This window comes from Neodothiora populina, assembly GCF_041146345.1.
Source record: "Neodothiora populina strain CPC 39397 chromosome Unknown canker_contig_12, whole genome shotgun sequence".
Classification (NCBI taxonomy): domain Eukaryota; kingdom Fungi; phylum Ascomycota; class Dothideomycetes; order Dothideales; family Dothioraceae; genus Neodothiora; species Neodothiora populina.
Window position 1 is genome coordinate 2298234 of NW_027191404.1, and position 11126 is coordinate 2309359.

The following is an 11126-nucleotide window of genomic DNA, read 5'->3' on the forward strand; positions in this document are numbered from 1 at the left end:
CTTTTTCCCCATGTCGTTGAGGCCAGACTATTTTCGGTGCGCGACGGACGGCGACCCTGTCCAACATTGTGTGATTCAGAAACAGGCCCCAAAAATGCCTGACATGTTCATAAGAATGAATAATCCAAGAACAGGCAGATAAAGGGAAACGAGACATCAACAACGACTGCAATATGGCTCTCAGATACCCCAAGTATCGCGGAAACTCTTACCATGTATAATACTTGTATAATCGCTTTAGTAAATCACCAGACTCAGGATCACATACCTACATGTCGTATTACCATAATCAAAACCATGAAAGTCGCGAACGTCAACAAGGCATACTCAAGACCATGTGCGTCGGTCACCGCCGAGTTGGTAGATATCGGCGTGGGATATTTCACTCAGCATTCATCTCAGGTGTTTTGATCGAGTAATTGTGAGCAAAGCGGACAATTTAGAGTTCACATGGATTAGTCTAAGCAAGGATCTCACCAAACAATGCTCGACATGCTGTGCATACGACTATCGCTTCGAGTGGATAAACGTCACCTCCGGTAGAGCAAGCCTCGAAAATACCAGTGACGAAAGAGGATGGTCAATGAAATAAAAAGTGGCAGATACAGGGTATGTACAAGAACAGTGTCGTTGTTTGAAGGTCACATCGGTAGTTGTTAAAGCCGCCGCCGCCAGGCGATCATACTATCGATTTCGCGAGATATGCCCCAACAGAGGCTTGGATACCAGCGTCCCAATCTGCCTACTCGGAGATTGCCATTATTGTACAGGCACCACTCTATAACTACACATGCAACTTCATAACTTATTGAGGTATCGCACGAAAGCTAGTGTGACCAGACGACGAATACGCATTCGAGTCTATCGCGCGAGAGACCCTAGGAACCGCGGGGGCATCCGGGATGCATTCTTCTCCACCAAGCTTCCATGCACGGGCCTCGGTTGCGTCCCTCTGAACAGTGAGAGCTTCGTCGCCGTAGAGATTGTTATCCTCGGCCTCGGTAGAGATAAGGAAATGTGCTTTGCTTGTGATGGAGAAACGGACGTCGGCGAGGTGCCCTTTCATCGTGGGAAGGCATATACGAATTTTACTAAATACGAGCATCCGGGTCGCAGCAATTGCGACTACAGTGATCATGAGAAAGCTGTACCGTCGTACTTTGCGGATCACCGAACAAGGTACATTATATTTCATGGTACAAACTCACGGTACAGCAGCTGCTGTACATTTGGAGTGACGTTGGAGAGACGAAAATGTGGGGGATAAGCTGAAGCGCATCACTTCTTCCAATTGCAGAACGACGCGGGGCAAAGGAAACACAGTCTCCGAGTCTCCCTCGGCAAGTTGGAGTGGTGGTGTCTAGCATGTGTCATCGTCCACCATAAGGTAGATCTTGTGAAGAGGCCAAGTACTTTTAAAAGCTTCCTTTCCTTCGTAATCACTTTGCTTTCCTCCTCTAGCCTAGTTTTGACATTGAACCTCTTATACCCTTCATCTCACTTCTCACATCATGGCGGTCAACACTGAACAAATCCTCAAGGATGTCAACATCCTTGGACCTTTGAATGACCAGACCCGCAAGATCCTCTCCAAAGATGCCGCTGTCTTCCTTGCCCTTCTTCATCGCACCTTCAATGGCACCCGTAAGGCACTTCTCCAGAGGCGTATGATTCGTCAGGCAGAACTTGACAAGGGCAACCTCCCCGACTTCCTTCCTGAAACCAAGCACATTCGTGAGAACGATGCCTGGAAAGGCGCTCCTCCTGCTCCGGGTCTTGTGGACCGAAGAATTGAAATCACGGGACCAACGGACAGGAAGATGGTAGTCAACGCTTTGAACTCTGACGTCTGGACATATATGGCCGATTTCGAGGGTAAGTAGACGGGGAAGATGAATATGTTCATGTTTTGTTACATATTGCGGAAAAGCTAATGCCGATATCGTAAAGACTCTAGCGCACCTACCTGGGACAACATGATCAACGGCCAATTGAACCTGTACGATGCCATTCGCAAGCAGATTGACTTCAAGCAAGGAGAGAAAGAGTACAAGTTGCGCACCAACCGAAAGCTGCCGACCCTCATTGCCCGTGCCAGAGGCTGGCACCTGGAGGAGAAGCACTTCACTGTCGACGGAGAGCCCATTTCTGGAAGTCTGTTCGATTTCGGTTTGTACTTCTTCAACAACGCCGAGGAGCTCGTCAAGAGAGGTGCTGGCCCTTACTTCTACCTGCCCAAGATGGAGTCGCACCTAGAGGCCAGACTCTGGAACGATGCCTTCAACCTGGCACAGGATTACATTGGCATGCCCCGAGGTACTATCCGAGGAACCGTTCTCATCGAGACCATCATGGCTGCATTCGAAATGGACGAGATCATCTACGAGCTCAGAGACCACTCGTCCGGTCTCAACTGCGGTCGCTGGGACTACATCTTCAGCGTCATCAAGCGATTCCGCAACAACCCGGACTTTGTTCTCCCCGACCGCTCGGCTGTTACCATGACGGTGCCATTCATGGATGCATATGTCAAGCTCCTGATCAAGACTTGCCACCGCAGAGGCGTCCACGCCATGGGTGGCATGGCAGCCCAGATCCCCATCAAGAACGACCCTGCCGCCAACGAAAAGGCCATGGCGGGTGTGCGTGCGGACAAGCTGCGTGAAGCTCGCGCGGGCCACGACGGCACCTGGGTGGCCCACCCGGCGCTCGCCTCGATCGCCGCCGAAGTCTTCAACGAGCACATGCCGACACCGAACCAGCTCTTTGTGCGCAGGGAAGACGTCAGCATTGGAAGAAACGACCTGCTCAACATGAACGTGCCCGGCAAGATCACCGAAGAGGGCATCAGGAAGAATCTGAACATCGGCCTTGGCTACATGGAGGGATGGCTCCGAGGTGTCGGCTGCGTGCCAATCAACTACCTGATGGAGGACGCTGCGACCGCCGAGGTCAGCCGAAGTCAGCTCTGGCAGTGGTGCAAGCACGGCGCCACCACGGCCGAGGGCCAGAAGGTCGACAAGGCATATGCTCTCCGTCTCCTCCACGAGCAAGCACAGGAGCTGGCCTCCAAGGCACCGAACGGCAACAAGTACAATCTCGCAGAGAAGTATTTCGCTACTCAGGTCACTGGAGAAGATTATGACGAGTTCCTCACATCGTAAGTCTCAATCATTTTGTCCACGGTATCTTCGGGTTTCACTAACACTCTTCCGAACAGGCTTCTGTACAACGAGATCACTCGTGTCGAAAGTCCGGCTCCGGCATCCAAGTTGTAGGCGAGAACGGCGAAACAGAGAAACGAAAACAACCAACAAAATTGATGCAGTGATGGCTTTGTAGTCTTTGTTTGTAATTAGTTGCCAGTTTTCTATTGGCGTTGAATATATACCCTTTTTTCCTCCTCTAGAGAAACCTCATCTACCGTTCGCCCTGTATGATGTTTTCTCTTTGAACGCGGCATCATGCATGCAGATTGTGCCGACCCGACTGTAACTTCCTCCGCTTTGTCTTTGTGGGTATACCCCCGATAGTCTTACCTGCTTCTCTAGGTCAACACCATCTACCATAATGATCATACGACCCTCAGTTCTGTAAGTTGCGCTATTCTTCTTCTCCCACAGCCGCGGTACAAGTTGAGATCATCGACGACACGACAGACGCCACCTTGGATTAATCAAGAAGTCCCGAAACGCAACCTTCGCCAGCGAGAGTTGCTCTCCGCAAAGCTCGCAATTAGAACCGAACTGGCTTTGCCCCTTTCTGGATTATTACTCGACCTTCCACCTCCCGGGAAAGAGATGAGTGGAATATTGCGTCCTCATCGTCGTTGCTCGTCGGAAGGTCAGGTGTCACATAGAGACGCTGTAATTGCGCCTCATGCCGGAGTGGACCCTGGTTTCTGAGACGCCGCCCCGGACTTGGGATTCGGTTCGTCGTCTCCTTTCAGACGTTGTTGGACGGCTCGCCTGGACAATGTTAATTCATCTGGATTCATGATGCGGAACTTGACTTTGGCGATGAAAGACATAGGAGAGAAATAAGAGGAAACGTAGAGAATGAATCACATGACTGACCTTTTACTCCCTCCTGCTTTCTCCTTTTCGCTCTCCGTGGTAGGCTCATTAGTAGCAGAATGCTGTTGTTGACCAGCCTTTGACTTCTTCTTCGACGACGCACTCGTTGCACCAGCAGAGGAAGCAGCCGCAGACCCAGCAGCGTTCTTGGAAGAACCGCCGCCGCCGCCAGCCTGCTTACCCACTCTCGGATCATCCGCGGCTCGCATAGCGGCCTCCTCAGCGGCCGTGGCGATGTGGAATTTCATGAAATCGTCGCCCCAGCGCTGAAGAGGCCATTTGCGTCCCGGAGGCGGACCGCGCGCTGCATTGTAGTTTTGACCTGCTGCCAGTTTGACGATGCGTGAGCGTTTGCCGTCTGCTGGGGCGCGCCCGGTTTGGGGACTTTTGGAGACTTGTTCGTTGCTGGTTGTTGTTGTTGTCGTTATGTCAGGAGCATCGGGTGCGTCTGACATTGTGATGTCGCCTCCCTGATCACCGAGTAGATTGGTTGCGGCCCTCATGACTTTTTTGGTTTTATGTCTAGCGCTTTCAACAGACAAATTGTGAGATATGTATCAAGATGTGCGACAGTGATACAGGAGAATTATAATCTTTTCTAAGTTGGCCCTGGTGTTTTCACGATCCGGCATGTCATTGGACGAAAACAAGAGGACGTTCACGCGGAAACAGAAGACATTATAGAGAGAAAGCTGGAATTGACTCCTGGCAGTGAACTACGAAGCCGGCATGATGGAGAGAGCAGCGAAACAAAATAGTATCAAAAGTACCACATGAGATGGTCGGCCGAAACATGGTAAGCTTCGGCATATGCCGGAGGCATGAGGCCAGGAGCCAGGTCAAGGAAGGAAAACAACGAGGAATGGTACTCGATCCTCGCTCGGTGCTGTCTACGACCAGAGAGTGACTTGACTGTAAGCTCACAGCGAGGACCATAGTTATCAGGAACGAAGAGACCTATGCAAATTAGACTGTAGTAGTGTTGTCCACCCAATCTCACTATACATTAGTGGTGAGGGGATCAAATCCCGATGGACTGGGGTGAGTAAGGTGAGGCTCAATGAGATACAGCACCTTAGTACTGTAATTAGATACAGTACAGTAGCTTCATTTTATCCGGCGGGTGAAGTGCAAAGAAGCAAGCCCCGCAACGTCTACAATCGCCGAGCCTTGCCTTTACGACACATGGCATTTCGACTCAGCAACACTTGCCGGATAACGTCAGTTTCGGTGGACTGTACTCCGGAACGACAAGAAGACCAATCGCTAGATGTCTTTTCTTGTTTCCCACAAAAGGCCGAAGTAGGAACACGGGGGCGAAATGGTGAGATGTTGAAGGTGGGAGAGCGGGCAGCGCGCGCACGTTCACTCTGCGCATGCGTTACTGTGATGCAATAAGGCATATGACGTAGGAATGGGCCCCGCCATCGCTCACCTTCCCGTACCTACTTGTTGGCAGCAGATAACCTTCGACCTTGAACTCGGTTTCTGAACAGATTCACTTCACTCCAAAACACAAGAAAAGACCACATTGCACTTTTGCTTAGACCATATAAAACTCATACAGTAAGTCCATGATATTGTAACAAGCTCCAGCCTTGAAGGATCTTCGACTAACAGATCGTAGCAACCCTCCTCAAAGTAAGCTCTTACAGCTCCTCAACTCCTTGTGGCTACCTCTCAACAAACCCATTACTCGTCCAATCACTAACCTTTGCCCTGCTCTTGCTCCAGCTTCCAATCACAAATCTCGAATCAAAATGTCTGCTCCCAACCAAGGCCGCCAGTCTCCCGACCCTGAGCACCAGACGGACGCCCAGCAGGGCTCTAATTCTGCCCCTAACGACCAGGGCGCCGGTCCCAAGTCAGGCAACGCCCAGACGCACTCGGACGACCAGAAGAAGGGTCTGGCCTCGAACCCCGGGGGACCCCTTGACAAGGCCGCCGAGGAGAAGACCTCCAAGAAATAAGCGTCTTTTCTCTTGATTTATGATTTTGTTCCTTGACGATATGGTTACGCTTTCGGAGGGCAGCCCCTCGAGAGGTGAGAGTAGATGGAAATGACATGATCCTGCTCGTTGAGTCTTGTCTCTTGAGCTGAATTCGAGGATCGTGAAAGCGTCTCTTTTTTAATGAATATGTCGATATGAATCAAACTTGAGCATTTTTCTGCCTACAGATCTCAGACTTCTCAACATCTGGTTACTTGTTGTTGACTATTCTCTACTTCATTTGCCTGTCAGTGAAAGTCACATGCATGTATGACGAACAACGACGTTCTTCTGGACCATCAAGGCATTGTCAGGTCTATTGTATATCATCCTTCCCCCTGTCGTGCCAAGGAACATACACAGCCCTGACTGGCGTTCAGTACACCAAGGTACAGTACCTTTCTGTGGTGTCACCTATTGTACCCACATCACCTACGAGTACAATAGCCAGACAAGGAGAGAAATATTCCACATCGTGCGTGGTATCTTCCATTCTACTAGGTTCAGTCAACTCAGCGGCGAGGATCACGAGACGACCAGCATCAAATAGGATGGACAGGAGAGCAGGACCCAAGGTATAATGAGGAAAGAAGGAAAATAAGGGAGCTCGTTTCATAACGTGGAATCTCCCGCGTGGACAAGAAGAGGAAAGAATCGTCCGCGTTCGGAAACCCCACCAGCTACTTTGTATAGCTAGCTAGCCAGCTGCTCGGAGCCGCTCATGAGAGAAGTAAAGAAGAATCTATGAAAAGCCGTTACTGACCCCTGGCGACCCAGCCACGGCCGCACTCAGCGATCCGAAGCCGCTCATCCTGTTCGGCGCGCTCGTGCCGAACGCAGGCACCGAGTGGCCTGGGATCGGACTTCCGATCTCGCCTAGCACGGCCGGCGCGCGTCCCGTGCTGGGTGTGCCTGCGTCGGGCTCGAACTTGACCGAGAAGGAACTGCTGTTGTTGCCATCGTGGCGCACGTGCAGGAGCCCGCCTCCGTTCTGCGCGTCGCCTTCGGTCTCGCAGATGTCTTCGATTTCCTTGAGCGTGATGGGCGAGTCGACGAGGGGACGGCTGGCTTCGATCTGGCGCAGGATGGAGTCCACGGGGTGGAAGTCGTCTTTGGTCGGTTCGCGGACGGCGAGCTGTTTGCAGGCTTGACAGAGCGATAGACGGATTGTTAAGGGTCGGTTTGGTCCTGAAGGACGGTGGCTGAGGGATCCGAAGCCGTTGTGCGTCCAAGAAGGTGAACCGAGGGCGGCGCCCCAGCTCGAGCTTGATGTCAGCCCGGGAGGCCCAAACATGCTAGGTGAGGTCCAGCTGCTGCCGGGTGTGGCAAAGGAGTCTAACCTCGCGGGTCCGGCGAAGGGTGAACCCATTCCGATAGGCCCTGACGCTCTCGGGCCAGCAAAGGCACTCTGTCGCCTCTCTGACGCGATGGGGAGAGGCTCGTCAGCATCGTCGAGGAGGGCACTGCTACCTAGATGTTTGCTGGGATCATCCTCTCCATTGCTCATGTGACCCTCGTGAGGTTTCACACTCGAAGGTCGCTGGATTGGAGTCGGGCGAGCGATGGGCTGAGTGGACAGAGGGTCGATGCCGACTTTGTCTGATGATTGCGTCCGCGAGTGCGATGGCATGGATTGGCGAGGTAAACCGAATCCAGGCGCTGCGCCAGTCAAGGGCATTTGGGATTGACCAAAGGCTGCAGGGTTGTCCAGATGGAAGCCGCGACTCGACGGTCCCATACCGAGGCCGTTGACGCTGGGAGGCGGAGGTCCCGTCATGCCATTGCTTCCATGAAAGGGCTGAAACGGGCTGCCGATCTGAGGATGTTGTGGATAGCCTTGGACCGATTGTCTGTGATTCATGAAAGATCCATGCGGCTGATGGAAGCCAGGAAACCCTCCCATGGGCGGCAAACTGCCGAATGGGTTACCAAGACTCGAGTGAGGCATTCCTGGAGGTGGTGGTAAATGGTTCGGCGGAGACGTTGGCTGCGGATGTTGCATCATGGGCGTTTGACCGTATGGTTTCTGCAGGATGGACTTGGGCAGCACAGACGACTGAGACGCAGACGAATTGCCCGGGGACGTTGACTTGCTTGCAGAGAATGGGGAAGATCTCGGCGGACTTGTGTGCGAGCCGTATTGCGAGTTCTGACGTCCTGGAGTCGGAGCTTTAGGAAGGACAGGGGTTGCGACCGCCAGGTGTGGTGAATTGACGTTCGACGACGACTGCTTAGGATGCAGACCAGGTGGTACGGCGACCATGCCGAGTTGTGAAGGACGTTTGGCAATCTGCGGCGGGTGCATGTTGCTGTGCTGTTGCATCAATTTCCTCTCGCGTTCGTGAGCTTCTCTCTCTACCTTTGCCTTTGCCTCGCGCTCTCGCTTTTCCCGTTCGTCTTGCGCTCTTTTCTCCTTGGCTTCTCGCTCTCTCGTTTCCCGCTCCTCGCGCTCCTTTTTGCGGGCTTCATCACGTTGTTTCTTCTCGAGCGCTTTCTGCTCACGCAACTTGCGCTCGGACTCTTGTTGTCTCTCTCGCTCCTCCTGCTGGCGCTTCAAGCGTTCGGTTTCCTTGCGCTGCCGCTCTTCTTCTTGGGCCTTGCGCTCGGCTTCCTTCTTCTTACGCTGCTCTTCCTTCTTGCGCTGTTGTTCCAGACGCTTCTTCTCCTCAATCTCCCGCAAGGCAGCTTCTTCGGCCGCCTTTTCCGCCTCTTTGCGCGCCTTCTCCTCGGCTTTGGCCTGTTTCTGTGCTTCCTTCTTCTTCTTTCGCTTCTCCGCGTCCCGAGCCTTCTTGGCCTCGCGCTCGGCATCCAATCGTGTCTCGTCCTCCAGCTCTTCCAGTAGTCGCTTCTGTCTTTCCGCTGCGACCTTTTCTCTGTAGGCGGTTAGGACTCGCTGTTCGAACATGCGCGCGGCAAAGATCTGGAACATCCGACGGCCTTCCTCCATGCGTTGCTCTTCAGACATGCCACCCTGCGAGGGCAAAGTGGTTAGCTCGTCTATTATGGAAAGGTCAGTGATTGTGCGTACCATCTCGTCCTCGTCTTCTTCCTCGTCCTCGTACTCCTCCTGGCTGTCGTAATCTTCCTCGTCTTCTTCGTAGTCGTCTTCCTCGACCTGGTGGTCGTGAGGGTTGGGCGGGTAGGAGTGGGCGGGTTGGGTGGCTTGATATTCGGCTTCTTGCTCGCGCTGCATCCGTCGCTCGGCGAGTTGCTCCATCATTTCGATGAATTTCTTGCCGTCGTTCTTGAGCAGATCGTCGGCGACGGTAAGGATGCCGCCTGAAGCACAGTTCAGCCTTCCGAGCCAATACGTCAGCATCTCCTGCAGATACTGCCTACCTTTGACGGTCAAGCTATTGCCAAATTGGAAGAAATCCGCTGTCATGCCCCCCGGGAGGTGGTCGTCGGGCTCGTCTTCTTCGTCGCTGTATAGCTCGTCATCATCGTCGTCTTCGTCTGCGTCGTCGTCGTCGTCATCGTCGTCCTCGTCCTCGTCTTCGCTGTACTCTTCCTCGTCACCCTCGCTCACTTCTTCTCGGTCCTCGTCGTCCATCATCTCGTGTACACGACTCGTGCGGTGACGGGTATTGGCGGGATTCAGCGGTAGAGGCAGGCCAGGCAGTCGCGAAGCCAAGGGCGAGGGCGAGGGCAGGTGCCGATGCAGAGGTCGGGGTGGGGGCAGCATGCCGTCTGACGGATCGCCTTTGGTGTGCGCATACTGCTCGAGCTCTTCGTAGTAGGCGTCGTAGAGAACCTCGAGTTCCTCCTCGATGGCGGTGCGCTTCCTTCCACAAACGGTGCAGCTGCAGGAGTGTTTTTGTTGTTCCTTCATCTTGCGTAAGACAGCTTCCTTCTCGATCTTGAGCAGCGACTTGCGCTCTTCTTCGCTCAGCGACAGCCAGAACTCCTTGATACGCTCCCGCTCTTCCTGCGTAGACGTGTTCCAGATGCGATCCTGCTTTGCGCCTCGCTGGACGGACCTGAAGGTGGCGCTCGACATTGGCGGCGGCGGCGGGGGCGGCGGCGGCGGAGGGGTGGGGTAGGAGGAGTTGTGAGAGTCAAAATGAGAGGCGGGAGGCTGTGGCTGGTGGTGGTTCTGTTGCGCGGATATGCTCCTCCTCTTCTTCTTCCCTTTCCGCTTGACGGCTGCAGGGGAAGGCGAGGCTGCGGGGTCGTGCACATGATGCTGGTGGGGCACGCGGGCGGGGTGATGCACAGGGGCGGCGCCGGCGTAGTCGTCCTCGTCGTCTTCGTCGCCTTCAGCTTCGCTGTAGCAGTCGGGCGATCTGTCCGAGTTGACGTCGTTCTGGCTGCCACGGCGAGTGTGATTGTGCGGCGCTTGCGGCGAGGTGGGAGCGGCATGATGTTGTGACTCTTGGGAAGCAGCCTTCTTGGCAGCCTCCTTTGCCCGTCTCTTCTGCTTCTTGCGGCTGCCTCCTGCAGGCCCAGGAAGGTTCGTCGGAGCCACGAGGCCGTTGGAGTCGTCGTGGGCAGGCGGCGGAGCGCTGGCAGCTGGTGAATTTTGCGCCATGTCAGGTCGCTGTGACCGACTGCGGGCTCGCAGCGGTGGTGATCAACGTCGGGATTGGCAGAGAGTCACGGCCTCGACAGTCCAGCTAGAGAGGAGAGAGAGAAGGAGCCCACTGGTGTCTGGCGAGGGGGATTGTGGGTGGAGTGGAGTGGCGCGTTGTCTCTGGCACTGGCGCGCTGTGATGTGGTGCTTTCTGATTGCAGACCTGGTGGGAGAAGGGGCCGAAACGTCGCCACGTGCGCCTCTGACACAGTGTGAGGACGGGCGCAGTCAGTCTGGTGGAAGACCAAGCAGCTGAAGTGGTGAGGGTGCCTGGCAGATTAGATTGTTGTCTGCGTAACTGGGTTACTGCTCAAAGAGAGAGTCTCAAGCCTGCCTTCCTTGCATTCAATCACCAAGAGGCCCTTCCTGCCGTTCCTGCCCTTCTTGTCCACCCCCGTAGTATTGCCTCAGGGCTGGTAGGGCTGGCACGCGGAATCGGCTGGGTTGCTCCGAAAGACTGAAGGTTTGTGATGGGACGGGTCTGCA

At 54.2% G+C, this 11126-nt stretch overlaps 4 protein-coding genes across 5 annotated transcripts; 2 read left to right on the forward strand and 2 right to left on the reverse strand.

Annotated features, from left to right (window-relative positions):
* Positions 1–1511: 1511 nt before the first annotated feature.
* Positions 1512–3278, forward strand: AAFC00_001454 (uncharacterized protein; the record flags this gene model as incomplete). Its single annotated transcript, XM_069340645.1, has 3 exons — positions 1512–1875; positions 1951–3160; positions 3221–3278. The coding sequence occupies 3 exons, from the start codon at positions 1512–1514 to the stop codon at positions 3276–3278; spliced, it is 1632 nt and encodes a 543-aa protein (XP_069204114.1).
* Positions 3279–3877: 599 nt separating this feature from the next.
* AAFC00_001455 (uncharacterized protein) lies at positions 3878–4579 on the reverse strand (the record flags this gene model as incomplete). Of its 2 annotated transcripts, none has more annotated exons than XM_069340646.1 (2): positions 3878–3968; positions 4077–4579. In XM_069340646.1, 2 exons carry the CDS (start codon positions 4577–4579, stop codon positions 3878–3880), a joined length of 594 nt encoding a protein of 197 aa, XP_069204115.1. The 2 variants fall into 2 exon arrangements, with proteins under 2 accessions (XP_069204115.1, XP_069204116.1); XM_069340647.1 differs by having other exon boundaries at positions 4077–4531.
* Positions 4580–5836: 1257 nt separating this feature from the next.
* AAFC00_001456 (uncharacterized protein) lies at positions 5837–6046 on the forward strand (the record flags this gene model as incomplete). Its single annotated transcript, XM_069340648.1, has 1 exon — positions 5837–6046. The coding sequence occupies one exon, from the start codon at positions 5837–5839 to the stop codon at positions 6044–6046; it is 210 nt and encodes a 69-aa protein (XP_069204117.1).
* Positions 6047–6809: 763 nt separating this feature from the next.
* Positions 6810–10598, reverse strand: AAFC00_001457 (uncharacterized protein; the record flags this gene model as incomplete). Its single annotated transcript, XM_069340649.1, has 3 exons — positions 6810–9038; positions 9096–9346; positions 9407–10598. 3 exons carry the CDS (start codon positions 10596–10598, stop codon positions 6810–6812), a joined length of 3672 nt encoding a protein of 1223 aa, XP_069204118.1.
* Positions 10599–11126: the final 528 nt, after the last annotated feature.